Here is an 11,712-nt window from a genome sequence, read left to right as displayed (position 1 = left end):
TAATGTGTAATTACTGTAGGTTGATTTATAATAGAGAATAACGTAATAGTCTAAAATGGGCCATTCTGCATAACGAGTGCTTTCTCTTTTCGGTACTTTAATTGCATTTTTTTTTTACATTGGATCGACGTGATTAGAATTAGCGCACGTATGTGTTTGTTAAAGATATCATTTATTAAACTAACGATGTAATTGTTCAGGCATAGATGTGGACACCCCTGAGGTCCTTTCATTAAACCAAATTTCCTGACGCGACGGCTTTTATCCTTTTCCCACTAATTACAGGCTTTGAATTCTCAATGAAAACACGAGCTGTGCTCTGCGGACACTATCGGTACCTATCCGGTGGGAATGTGACGGTTCATATATTTTAATTAAGGAGACATTTAGATACATCAGAATGATACAAAACAAACAAATGACATGAAATCTGACTGCAGCTGCAGACAAGTCAAGGTACCGTTAGCGAGCTCTGACGAATTGACAGTTACCGTGCACGAGAAGGTGACAAAGGGAAACCTTTGACGTTAAACCACCCGCAGGTACGACACCTAAGCTGAACACTCGAGCACCATTTCCGGGCTCGTCACGTCGGCTATAGTGGAGCGGGACGTCGGTGTGAGGGGCGCGGGCAGCGGAGCGGTGTCGGTGAACATTCCCGGACGGCTGGAGGACAGCATGGCTGCTGGGAAGCCCGTCTCGATGTGGGACAACATGCGGATACGGTTCATCGTGTGCTTCCTCGGAGTCTTCGTGTGTTACTTTTACTACGGGATATTACAAGAGACCATGTAAGTAACTCACAGTTAGGTGACCTGTGTGGTTTATGTAACAGATGTCTTTCTGTCCTGTACCAAACTCTGTTTAACGAGCTATTATGTTAGTTTTTATTATTATTTCATTATCTGCTATAGATAATGTACAACCAAGTGCAGCATATGTTAGTGCGTCTGTTGTGCAATCTTTACAGATTGCCCTTACCTCTACTGAAGGCAAGTCTGACATCAAATCGTCATATTTTAGGAAGAGTTTGGCGTGACATTCTGTTCATATCAGAAGTGTTGACCCCTACACCATTGAGCTGTCTCATAATAATAATAATAATAATAATAATAATAATAATAATAGAATAAAAGAACAAACCCAAAGTGGTTATTTGTGGTTCTCTAGAAAAAGGAGATGAAGTCAGGGGAGTCCAGTTTCTGTTGCATGTCACATACTGAGGCATGACACACGTGGTATGTTGTCGCCTGAGTCACTAAAGCGGACAGGGATCATATCCGCTTACAAAATGTTTGCACCCCAGCAGCAGCCCTGTTACAAACCTAAATGATTGCCCTCCATTATATATAGTTGTGTGTGTGTGTATATATAAACTATATATAATAATATTGACATGATTGTCCATTGAAACCAACAAGCAAGCAACACTGCTGCTCTGTGATCTGTTGCACTCGATACAGTGTTGTCTCTCTGACTCTTGCAGCACTCGAGGTGATTACGGTCAGGGAGACCAAAAGGAGAAGTTCAGATTCGCCCGGACGTTGGTCTTCATCCAGTGCGTTGTCAGTGCTCTGTTTGCTAAGATCTGTGAGTATGTGCTGCGCAGAAGAGACACAAAAACTAATAAAAATGCTTCATATGAAAACAAAACAAAAACCCACCAAGATTTATTCCTGAAGCCAAATCTTCCTCTTTATCGTCAGTGATCATTTTCTTTGAGGGCTCCAAGCCGGATCACACCAAGAGCTGGCTCTATGGGCTGTGCTCCCTCTCTTATCTTGGAGCCATGGTGTCCAGTAACTCCGCCCTTCAGTATATCAACTACCCCACACAGGTGAGTCTCCCCTTTTAGATAACACGATTCTCTTTAATGTATTACTGTTTGGTGCTGCCTTACCCTAAAGCTATGCTTTCTTTTTGTGATAGGTGTTGGGTAAATCCTGCAAGCCCATACCAGGTAAATGTGTGATAGTTAGCCTTCTGCTCTCCGCCTTCATATCACCTGGTTACCTGAATGTCACACACATCATTTGTTTTTTAACAACAGGTATTATATTATCATAGTACAAACAATTCTTTGGAGCTAGCAACATGTAATGACAATGCCCGAATATTTGGGGTTCTATACTATATGCTACAAAATCTAAAAGAGCCCAGAGTTAGTAAAAAGTCAATATTGACTAACTCAGAAGCTGCCAGGTCTCATAATACATTGTGCTCATGGATATATTTCCCAGTGTGTTTGTAGTACTTGATAAACAAGAGAGATTCTAAATGTCTTTCTAAACTGATCAAGCAAATACCTTTCACGTTACACACACACACACACACACACACTCTCTGTCACAATCCATAGTTTCCCCTCTCAGGGGTGAAGGTCTGACATTTTTGTATCCAGCGTAGGATTACCGCAAACTCGAGAGATGTCACCCTGGTACCCACGGCTAAACAAACGTCCGTCATGCTGTTGTTGTGTTGTTGCAGTGATGATCCTTGGTGTGACAATACTGAGGAAGAAGTACCCGCCGGCTAAGTATCTGTGTGTGCTGCTTATTGTGAGCGGTGTAGCGCTGTTCCTCTACAAACCCAACAAGAGCTCAGCTGTTGCAGATGACCATGTTTTTGGGTTTGGAGAGATTCTGTTGGTGAGTGTTATGTTCCATCCATTTCACCTTTATTCCATTTATTGCCGATCAGTCTGTGTCTCCCTGCTGCAGCCACACTGTGACATCTCTGTGACACTGGTCTCACGGCTCGGTGGTGTGTTTTTAATCTGTGTCGCAGCTCGTCTCTCTGACATTGGACGGTTTGACTGGCGTGGCCCAGGACCACATGAGGTCTCGCTTCCAGACGAGTGCCAACCACATGATGCTGAACATCAACCTGTGGTCCACTCTGGTGCTGGGGCTAGGTGAGTCCACCGCGCTCTCTGCCAAACTCTCCTCTAGCCGAATATGTGGCGTGAGGCGCCAGGACTCGAGCATGGAAGGGATTCAGTCCAACCAAAACTACGCCCGGGCGGTTGGCCCACCTGCAGCCAGAGAGGAGAAACTAATGAGCTAAATCACCTTGATATGCTTCAGTGCTGCCAAAATATGACCGAATGAAACGGAAACACTGGTGCACCGAACCTCCTGTTGCAAAGCACATTGTCAGAGAAGGATGAAAGCAAAGGTTTAAAGCATTTATTTTGGTACACTAATGGATTTTTTGTAACACTATAGTGGTCATTTATACACAACATGCTGGTCTCCATGAGCTGCTTGTTCACAAGATGTAGTGTCAACAGCTCAATTATATCATCACTGTTGGTGTAATGTGCTGTAAAATGTCATTGTTGATTTGTAGTCACAGTACATTCAGGGCGGATAGCTGCTGGCATAAAGTAGCTAATGGCGATCCAAATAAGTGCAAAAACTTAGACCTTAGAGGCTCTTTAAAAAAAAAATGTGATCACTTTTCTCCCAAGAGCCAAAACTCATTAATTCAGTCAAGGCGAAAGCGCTCAGTGTTATCTTTATAGATAAGGAATCCTGCACCTCAAAGCCTGCAGTTCTGTGAGGAGGTCGCTGTGATATACTGAAGAGTAAGGCACATAAAACAAATGCAACACAACGAGAGGCTCGTGAAGGTGAGGCACTAATGGGCTGAAAGATAAAGATCAGAAGGTCAAAGCCGGTATGAGAACTGACTGTTATCGTTCCCACCATATTAATTGGTAGCGTCTGCTATCTCTTAGTAAGTGTCCATCTCTCCTGCACACATGCTGCACACTTTCACATTACAGGCCGTATCACATTAAAAGAAAATCTATATTTAAAAGTGATGAATTCAGTTCCAGGCTGCATTAAAATGCCTTCAGAGGTTTAGTTTGTGCTCGTAACTTAAGACACTCCGCTAGCTTTGACGCGCTGGTATTTCCCCAAAGATACAACAGTATTCTTATACCTCAACTACTACGACTACTACAAATCTTATACCTCTACTACTACAAGTCCATGACACCCCCACACCAAGGCGTCATCTAAACGCTGTTGCTGTATTACACCACTCGGTGGTGCTGTGTGCCCACACAGTGAACACGATGGGATTTTTCTCAGCTTGTGTGACAATATGTTCAATTAGTTGAGTTGTTTCTAACATGACATCATTTTTCCTCTTCTTCCTCTTTGCTCTCAGCGGTACTGTCGACGGGGGAGATATGGGAGTTCCTGAGTTTTACCGAACGCCACCCGAGCATCATCTATAATATTCTTCTGTTCGGAGTGACCAGTGCTTTAGGCCAGGTGGGTGGACACCTGTATGAGGTGATGGGTAATGTTGTGTTGTTGGAATAAAAAAAATTCCATTCTTTAATGTTTCTTTTAACTCCCTTACCAGACCTTCATCTTCATGACGGTAGTGTACTTTGGGCCTCTGACCTGCTCCATCGTCACCACCACCAGGAAGTTCTTCACCATCCTCGGCTCCGTTATTCTGTTTGGCAACGTCATGACCACGATGCAGTGGCTTGGCACCATCCTCGTGTTCCTCGGTGAGACTAAATTCTGGTTAAACACTCTGTCGCCCTCTTTGGATTCATTGTAAATCTCTCACGTGCGACTGACTTCCCCCTTTTTGTGTCACTGTAATATCTACGACGGCCTATAACGCTAGCAGATGCTTGAAAGAAGCCTTCAACCGTAGCCTGAGACGGTTACTGTGTGTGTTTGTTATAACAAACAATAAGGTCCAATTGGGGAATACTTAGGCTTCCCACGCAAACCATTTGGTTGAGTGGTAAATTATGCATCGAGAGTATAGCTGAAGGGGAGTCGGTAAATATAACAGAAATAGTATGAGAAGAAGCAGGAATGCTCAAATAGTTTCATGTTTTTATTGGTTAAATTGGTAGTTGAGAGTGTAAAATCATTTCTGTTTAGCTGCCGAGGCTGTGCTTTGCTTTGCTCCTTAGTCACTTCTTTGCTTTTTTCTCTCTTTAGGTCTTGGATTTGATGCTAAGTTTGGCAAAACGCCCAAGAAGACGACGCACTAAAACATCTCGAGCGCACAAGAGAAAGGCAAAAAGATTGCAAATGGAAACACTCTGTAACGAGTGTCTTATTTCCATAAGACGTCCTTTACAGGCACACTGTATGTGCCTTGAATTGTTCAAGTATGGTCAGATATTTAACTTAACTGTATTTAAAAGAGAGTCCAGCTTCTGTTATATACTGTTGATGTATCGAAGAGACACCTGAAGGAACTATGACAAGCCATTAACATTTATTTTTTTTGACCACACTTTTGTGGAGTATTTGGACAGGTTGAAAGACAAAGGGGGGACAATACTGTATTTAGAGAAATATTTTATGTTTCTGAAACCAGCTCACCTCCCTTGGATGGATATCGAAACCAAACAAGGATTAAAACATATGTTTCCAGCATTTAACTCATGAACTTGCCACTAAGTAAGGCTTGGTTTACAAAGTGTTGCTTGAATATGTGTAATCATCACATATATAGTTTATTTCTTGGCAAACAATCAGCCAAGTATCATTTCATTTATAAAATATAAATGGTTGTATGTAGCCTGTTGTGTTATGTCCAATCTTACTATTGAATTGTTTTTACTCCTTATTTTCTACAAGGGGAAAATAACTTACCATTAAAGGGAAATTGTGATATTTCATGGTAACTTTCTTTTTATCACACAGACTTCACTTGATTGGTGCACATCAGAGCCGCTTGTTGGACAATGGCTGTAAAATAGCCCAAAACACTCAGTCATGACCACCAGCAATTAATGTATCTCTTAGCCAACAAATTAAAAATTATGTTCACAACTTGTTTTACCACATATCACTTAAATTATGGGGGATAGTAACATTTCCTCAAGTAATGCACTTAAGTACAATTTAAAGTAGTTTTACTTTCCATTCTCTGCTACTTTATACTTTACTCCCACTACATTTCAGAGGTAGATATTGTTCTTTTTACTCCGCTAGAGGATTCAGGTGAATACAAAATCAAATGAACAAATACATTCTGATGTATTATATATATATATTATAGATCAAGCTATTCGGCAGCATGTCAATTAATTAAAACTAGCTCCACCTTTATACCTGCTGAAACATCAAAGTGATAAACATAAAAATGCATCAATTATTATTAGACGGTTATATAATATATATTATTCTGAAATTAGTTGTTTTGCATATTACTTTTACTATTGGGACTTTAAGTGTATGTGCTTTTTCTTAAATAGTTTTTTATTGCAGGACTAAGATTATTTTTACACTGTGTTATTACTACTTTTACTAAAGTAAAAGATCTGACAGCTGATATTGAGAACTTTTGTATTTTTGTAACTAATCGACTTTCTTGAAAAGTTTCCTTCTCGTCTGATGGAGATAAACAGCGCCCCCTGCTGTCACTCTGTGACACAGGCAGTCCACCTCACACTGATGCAAGAGACAGGAGTCTCCTGTTATCGCCATCATGTCACTGACATTCATTAACTAAATAGACTTATTTATTTGTTTGTTAAATGCTGGCATTTCAATCATCAGAAGAGAATTAAACTAATGCACAAGGTAGAGTTAGTAAATAAAATGATTAAACATTAGCCACAAGGACGTTATGTGAAACAGGATTAAATACATACATTATATACATTTAGGCCAAAACTTCAGCTCTTTAGAGAGAAAAATATATGCTCAATACAGATTTGTTTTGGGGTTGGACATTAGTGATTGTAGCATCAACATGATCAACATTTCGTAGATTTGCCAGAATAAAATGCAGTGTGAACATAAAAGTTGAAGCCACACAGCAGCATATTGATGAAACCCTATAAAATGTCTCTGTATTCATTACATTCATTGTGACATAAACGCTCTACATGGTACACATAATAATTAATAATCGTGTGTTTTCGTTACTATCAGTCAGGCACTATCTCTCGCATCCTATTCGTGCGGGTCGTCCGCCTTTCTTCCTGCTCGATTTTGCAGATTAAATTGCGCACCGTGTTGGCGACACTTGTTTTAATCCGTTTATTTCTGTACAACCTTCGCTAACGGGGTAAAGATGCTCGCCGTACTGCGTAAACAGCTTAAAAGCCACCCAGCTGTGAGTACATCCCGGTTATATACAATACAGATTCGTGTTAGATGTTACTTTCAAATCCCATCATCGTCATCTGTGGATTCGTGTTGCTAACCTATTTTAGCTAAACTAGTTAGCTTTAGCTAAGCTAGTACTCTGACTTTGACCGCACTGACTTTGAGAAAGTTATGTTAAATATTAAAAGAAGTTTCACTTTTTTTAAATTGTTTTCTGTTGCAATCATGGAATAATCTGTTTCCTTATGTAAACAAGTGACGGGACTTTAGTCAGTAGATATTTTGGAGTCAAATCAGGTCAGGACCCAGAAGTCGATAGCAACTGTTGGTTAGCTAAACAGAGGGTCTGCAAATAGCACCACATGCTACTAGTTAGCTGGCTAGGTAGCGTTAGCAGGTAGCATTTCTAGATGTTTACTCTCACTAGAAACCTCACATACTTTTCATGTACAGATTTTATTTGACTTGAGTCAATAAGTGGTGACTGAAATATAGTTGTAAACATAACAAGTAACGTAATTAAACTAAACTATCGTGTCTCAATATGTGGCAGCTGTCGTCTGTCAGGGCAAAGAAATTGAGTCAGAGTGAACACATTAAAGTTTAATATTTTTCAGGTAACAGTCTAATTTAAAGCCGTTTTTCCCCTGACTAGTCGTACAGAGAAATGTTTACTGTTTATACAAGCTGCCAGCAGCCTCAGTGTGTTTACTCAGCTCTTTCTTGAGCTGTGATATTTAGCCTTTTTGTTCGTGAAGGTTTCTTATCTTCCTGTCTTGTCTCCTACAGCTGATCCCCCTTTTGTTCTTCATCAGTGGAGGGACAGCCATGTCCATGATGTACCTGGCTCGTCTGGCCTTGAGAAACCCTGATGTGTGGTAAGGACTTAACGCCAAGTTGTGACACGAGAAACTTCTGGTGTATTTTACTATTTTTGGCAAATGAGGGGTTTGGAATGGGGTTGTACACATGTCATTTACATCTATTGAGATGAGAAAAAATGTAGAGAGGCCGACAGCTAATGTAACTAAATATGTTGCTACTCACCCACGAGTATCTAGTTACAGTCCCTCCTGATTCATCTTTCACAATGTGTACCTGATTCTCCTCTTGCAGCTGGGATCGCAAGAACAACCCAGAGCCCTGGAACAAGATGGCCCCGACTGATCAGTACAAGGTGTGCCTCCGTCTCCTCTCGGGGAATCTTAATAGTCGTGCTGTGTTGCAGTGTTGGTTCTCTGTGCTGAAGGCTGTTGTAATCAGGGATCATTGTATGGATCTTTGCCAGACGTGTGGCTGAGCCATGGATTATTCATTATGTTGGATTAATCAAATGACATAATCTGGTTAACGTTGACTTGTAGAAACAAATCGGATGAAGTCATTAACTCCACACACTTATTCAAAAGTAATCATGGGAGTTTTCTAGAGATGACAAGAATGCTGATGTATTCAGGAACAAGTATTTAACCTTCTTAGATTTTATTATTCACCTTTGTTGCCAGGGCATTTTCATGTCACGTGTTTGTTCTTGAGCTGAGATTTGTATTTTCAGTTCTACGCAGTTAACGTGGACTACAGCAAGCTGAAGAAGAATGGCCCTGATTTCTAAAGATCCCATCTTCTGGACCAAAAGCACAAAGAAGAGCTGATCCGCACAGCCCCGTTTTGGAGCTTCCTCTGGGAGACCAAGGGATGCAGAGGCTAAACCCGCACAGTTGAATCATATTTAAGTTTCCTCATCGCATCCAATTGGCATTTAAAGAACATGTCACTTATTTTCAATGGTTTTCAATAAAGTGAAGGAGACTTTTCTCCTCCATACAGAGAAAAGAGCCCGTTTCATTCATCCTGACTCCATTTTTTGGGCACTTTGATTTCCATGTCCTTGAGCTTCCATCATGTTTTAGTTTGTTTTGTCACTTAAAAGTTTATATTTACTCTAAATACACGATTTGCGTTGCCACCCAGAACACCCTCCACACTCTGTTTACAATCATGTCATGCTTTGCTGTTACTATATGGGCTTTCACCTCATTTCACCTTGTCCTGCCGTGACCAACTGCGGGTGAGTTAAGTGCCACACGGTTCTTGGCCGCCATCCAGAGCCTTACTGGTATGGCATGGGCAGACTTTAACCTTTTACTTACATTTGAGCTGTAGCCTCCCTCTGGTGGTCGCTGTGGCAGTCCAGAAGACTTGGGTGATAAAACCTCATCCAGTTTATGAAGCCTACCCAGAGCTTCTGATGAAGAAGAAGTCTCTAAGCTGTGTAAAGGGAAGAGTAAGACAAAGGCTCTCTCAAAAGGTTGACTTCTATTTCTATTAAGGCAATAACGTGTTCTCGTTCGACACTGAACAATTGCAGGACACGTGGCGGTGTTCCTCTTTATAGAATGCCATCGCTCTCTTAGCCAGATGAGATTGTAAATGTCAACAGGTCGCTCTGCCCTATATGCAGCTCGGGGGGGGGGGGGGGATGTGACAAGGATGAGCAGCCAACGCAGTGCAGGAAATGTCAAGGACACCTTCATATTTGAATAGAAGCCCACGTCTTAATTCTCCACCCACCCTCTCCACGGCTGAGGCGCTCGCGCATCTCTTCTTCTACACCTGGAGAAGTGAGAATTAACTTCAGGCACAGCATGTAACTGTGCTCCGCTTTGGAACAATATTTTAATTGTTCTAGCGCTATATCAGTTCAGCTGGTGTTGAAAATTGGAAATAACACAACGTGCCTTTATATTCCTCAGCTCATTTTTATTTATTTTTTTATGTAACCTGTGTTTACTTAAAGAAAGCAGAATAAAAGTAAAGTGACATGCTGTGGTTGTGCAAGTATTTGGCCATAAACCAAAGTCTTCGGCACAAGATGGAAAGTTAAGGGATCACCTAGAGGCGAGCGTAATGTCCCTCCCAAATTTGACGGCAATCCATCCAGTAGTTGTCGAGACATTTAACTCAAAACCACAAATCTAAATCGTGATAGAGGAAAAGTATGACGATCACCAAAGTTAGCAGTATTCATCCTGGAATGTCTGTAGAACATTTTGTATCAATCCTTCAGATCTAATAATTCATGGAGACCGTATTTATTTGTTTTTACAGCAGACCTGAGATGTCGATTCAGGATGGTAACTCAGTACAGAGAACATAGATTGTTTCCGTTCTCAAGTTCCAGGTTTTGTTGCCCGACATTAAAACTCAGCAGCCATTGTCCGGCCCGTTGCTGCTGGCTGAAGAGCTTTTCTATAGTCCGTCGCCAACACTGAGGGACAGCTTTTGACAGCCAGCCAGAGGGTTCAGAGTTCAAATGGCTTCGTGGCGATGAATTCTCCGAGGACACCGGCTGAACAAAACTGTAGAGCCAATCTGACCCGCATCTTTACCCTTCTCCCCTCCCGACCCCTGACCCCTGACCCCTCCGTTGAATCCAGCCTTTTTTCTGCCACGCTACAATGGCAACATTGAAAAAATAATGAGGGAAAATAATGTGAGGCGAGGCGCAAGGCGATTGCTGCTGCAAATTGTCTTCTAAAGGTCATGCCAAAGATCAGGCAGTCTAGAAACGGGGGGAGTGCAGCGGATCCTGCACCATTCATTCTAACAAAAGTCCTTACTAAAGCATTTTCACAGGGACTGTGTGAGTTTGAAAGTGTGTGCAAGAGCAGGAGGGATAAATACACTTGTGTCATCTCACACCCACACTCATGCACAGATGTCTTGGTTGCTCGGTAATATTGTTCGCTTATAAAAAGCCATATTATATAATTCAAGTTGTTTTACTGGAATGTCCATGCAGAATATGGCAGTTCAGATTTCCTCTTCTATGTCGAAGTGCACAAACTCCTGCGTTGTATCACTGATCATTAAAGTTCAGCTGTGGAGATTATGCAGAAATGCGGATGACATTTAGCTCACTGAAATTACTGCTTTTTATCGTTTATTTTTTTCACCCACTAAACTAAGTGATGTCACTGACTTTATACTCATTTCTGCTTACGTTTTGCTGCTTTGAACCTAAATCTATTATTGTTCCCGCCCACTTGGAGGCAGCACAACAATCTCAAAATTCAAAACTCACATATTATCACCTTGTAATATTGTTGCGGTCAATGTGTTAGCAAATAGTTGCCCAATTAGGCATCCAACAGATACAGGGCAACATTATCAATGACGATGAGTCATGTTTCTGACCATCCGGAGTTTTATTTCGCTCCGTTTGGCTCTCCACATACTCATAATATCTGCCTCTTTAGTGATAAAATGCTCCACTGTGTTCACCAGCTAGTTGCTGACTTTGTCCGTCTGCTGTTTGGTGCTTTACACAAAACACTGGGCATCGTTTTATCATACAGTCTGGGCCGTTGGTGATATCTCCTCCACTTTCCAGCTCAAAAACAAGAAAAGATGATGATTATCTTTCTAACTCCTGTGTCGACTCTCTCTGAACTTCAGATCTGCAGATGCAGAAGCATGTGCTGTCTCAATTAGACATAGAGTATAGAACAGTCCAACAACATGGCCACAAATCAACACAACCTCTTCAGTTTATTAACTTACTGGTATTCTGAACCGAGGAGAAAAGAAGAAAAACAGT

At 41.3% G+C, this 11,712-nt stretch overlaps 2 protein-coding genes across 2 annotated transcripts; both read left to right on the top strand.

The window, feature by feature from the left end:
- Positions 1-250: 250 nt before the first annotated feature.
- On the top strand, positions 251-5,669 carry slc35b1 (solute carrier family 35 member B1). The gene is made up of 9 exons (XM_076085762.1): positions 251-791; positions 1,487-1,590; positions 1,707-1,837; positions 1,930-1,960; positions 2,488-2,648; positions 2,788-2,914; positions 4,183-4,289; positions 4,384-4,537; positions 4,986-5,669. Exons 1-9 carry the CDS (start codon positions 679-681, stop codon positions 5,036-5,038), a joined length of 981 nt encoding a protein of 326 aa, XP_075941877.1. The 5' UTR covers positions 251-678; the 3' UTR covers positions 5,039-5,669.
- Positions 5,670-6,960: 1,291 nt separating this feature from the next.
- ndufa4a (NDUFA4 mitochondrial complex associated a) lies at positions 6,961-8,945 on the top strand. Its single transcript, XM_076085760.1, has 4 exons — positions 6,961-7,119; positions 7,902-7,990; positions 8,229-8,289; positions 8,668-8,945. Exons 1-4 carry the CDS (start codon positions 7,078-7,080, stop codon positions 8,722-8,724), a joined length of 249 nt encoding a protein of 82 aa, XP_075941875.1. The 5' UTR covers positions 6,961-7,077; the 3' UTR covers positions 8,725-8,945.
- The last annotated feature ends 2,767 nt before the right edge of the window (positions 8,946-11,712 follow it).

Source organism: Anarhichas minor, unplaced genomic scaffold, assembly GCF_050575085.1.
Source record: "Anarhichas minor isolate MPS153535 unplaced genomic scaffold, ASM5057508v1 ptg000007l, whole genome shotgun sequence".
Classification (NCBI taxonomy): domain Eukaryota; kingdom Metazoa; phylum Chordata; class Actinopteri; order Perciformes; family Anarhichadidae; genus Anarhichas; species Anarhichas minor.
This window is presented reverse-complemented; position numbering and strand designations above follow the sequence as displayed.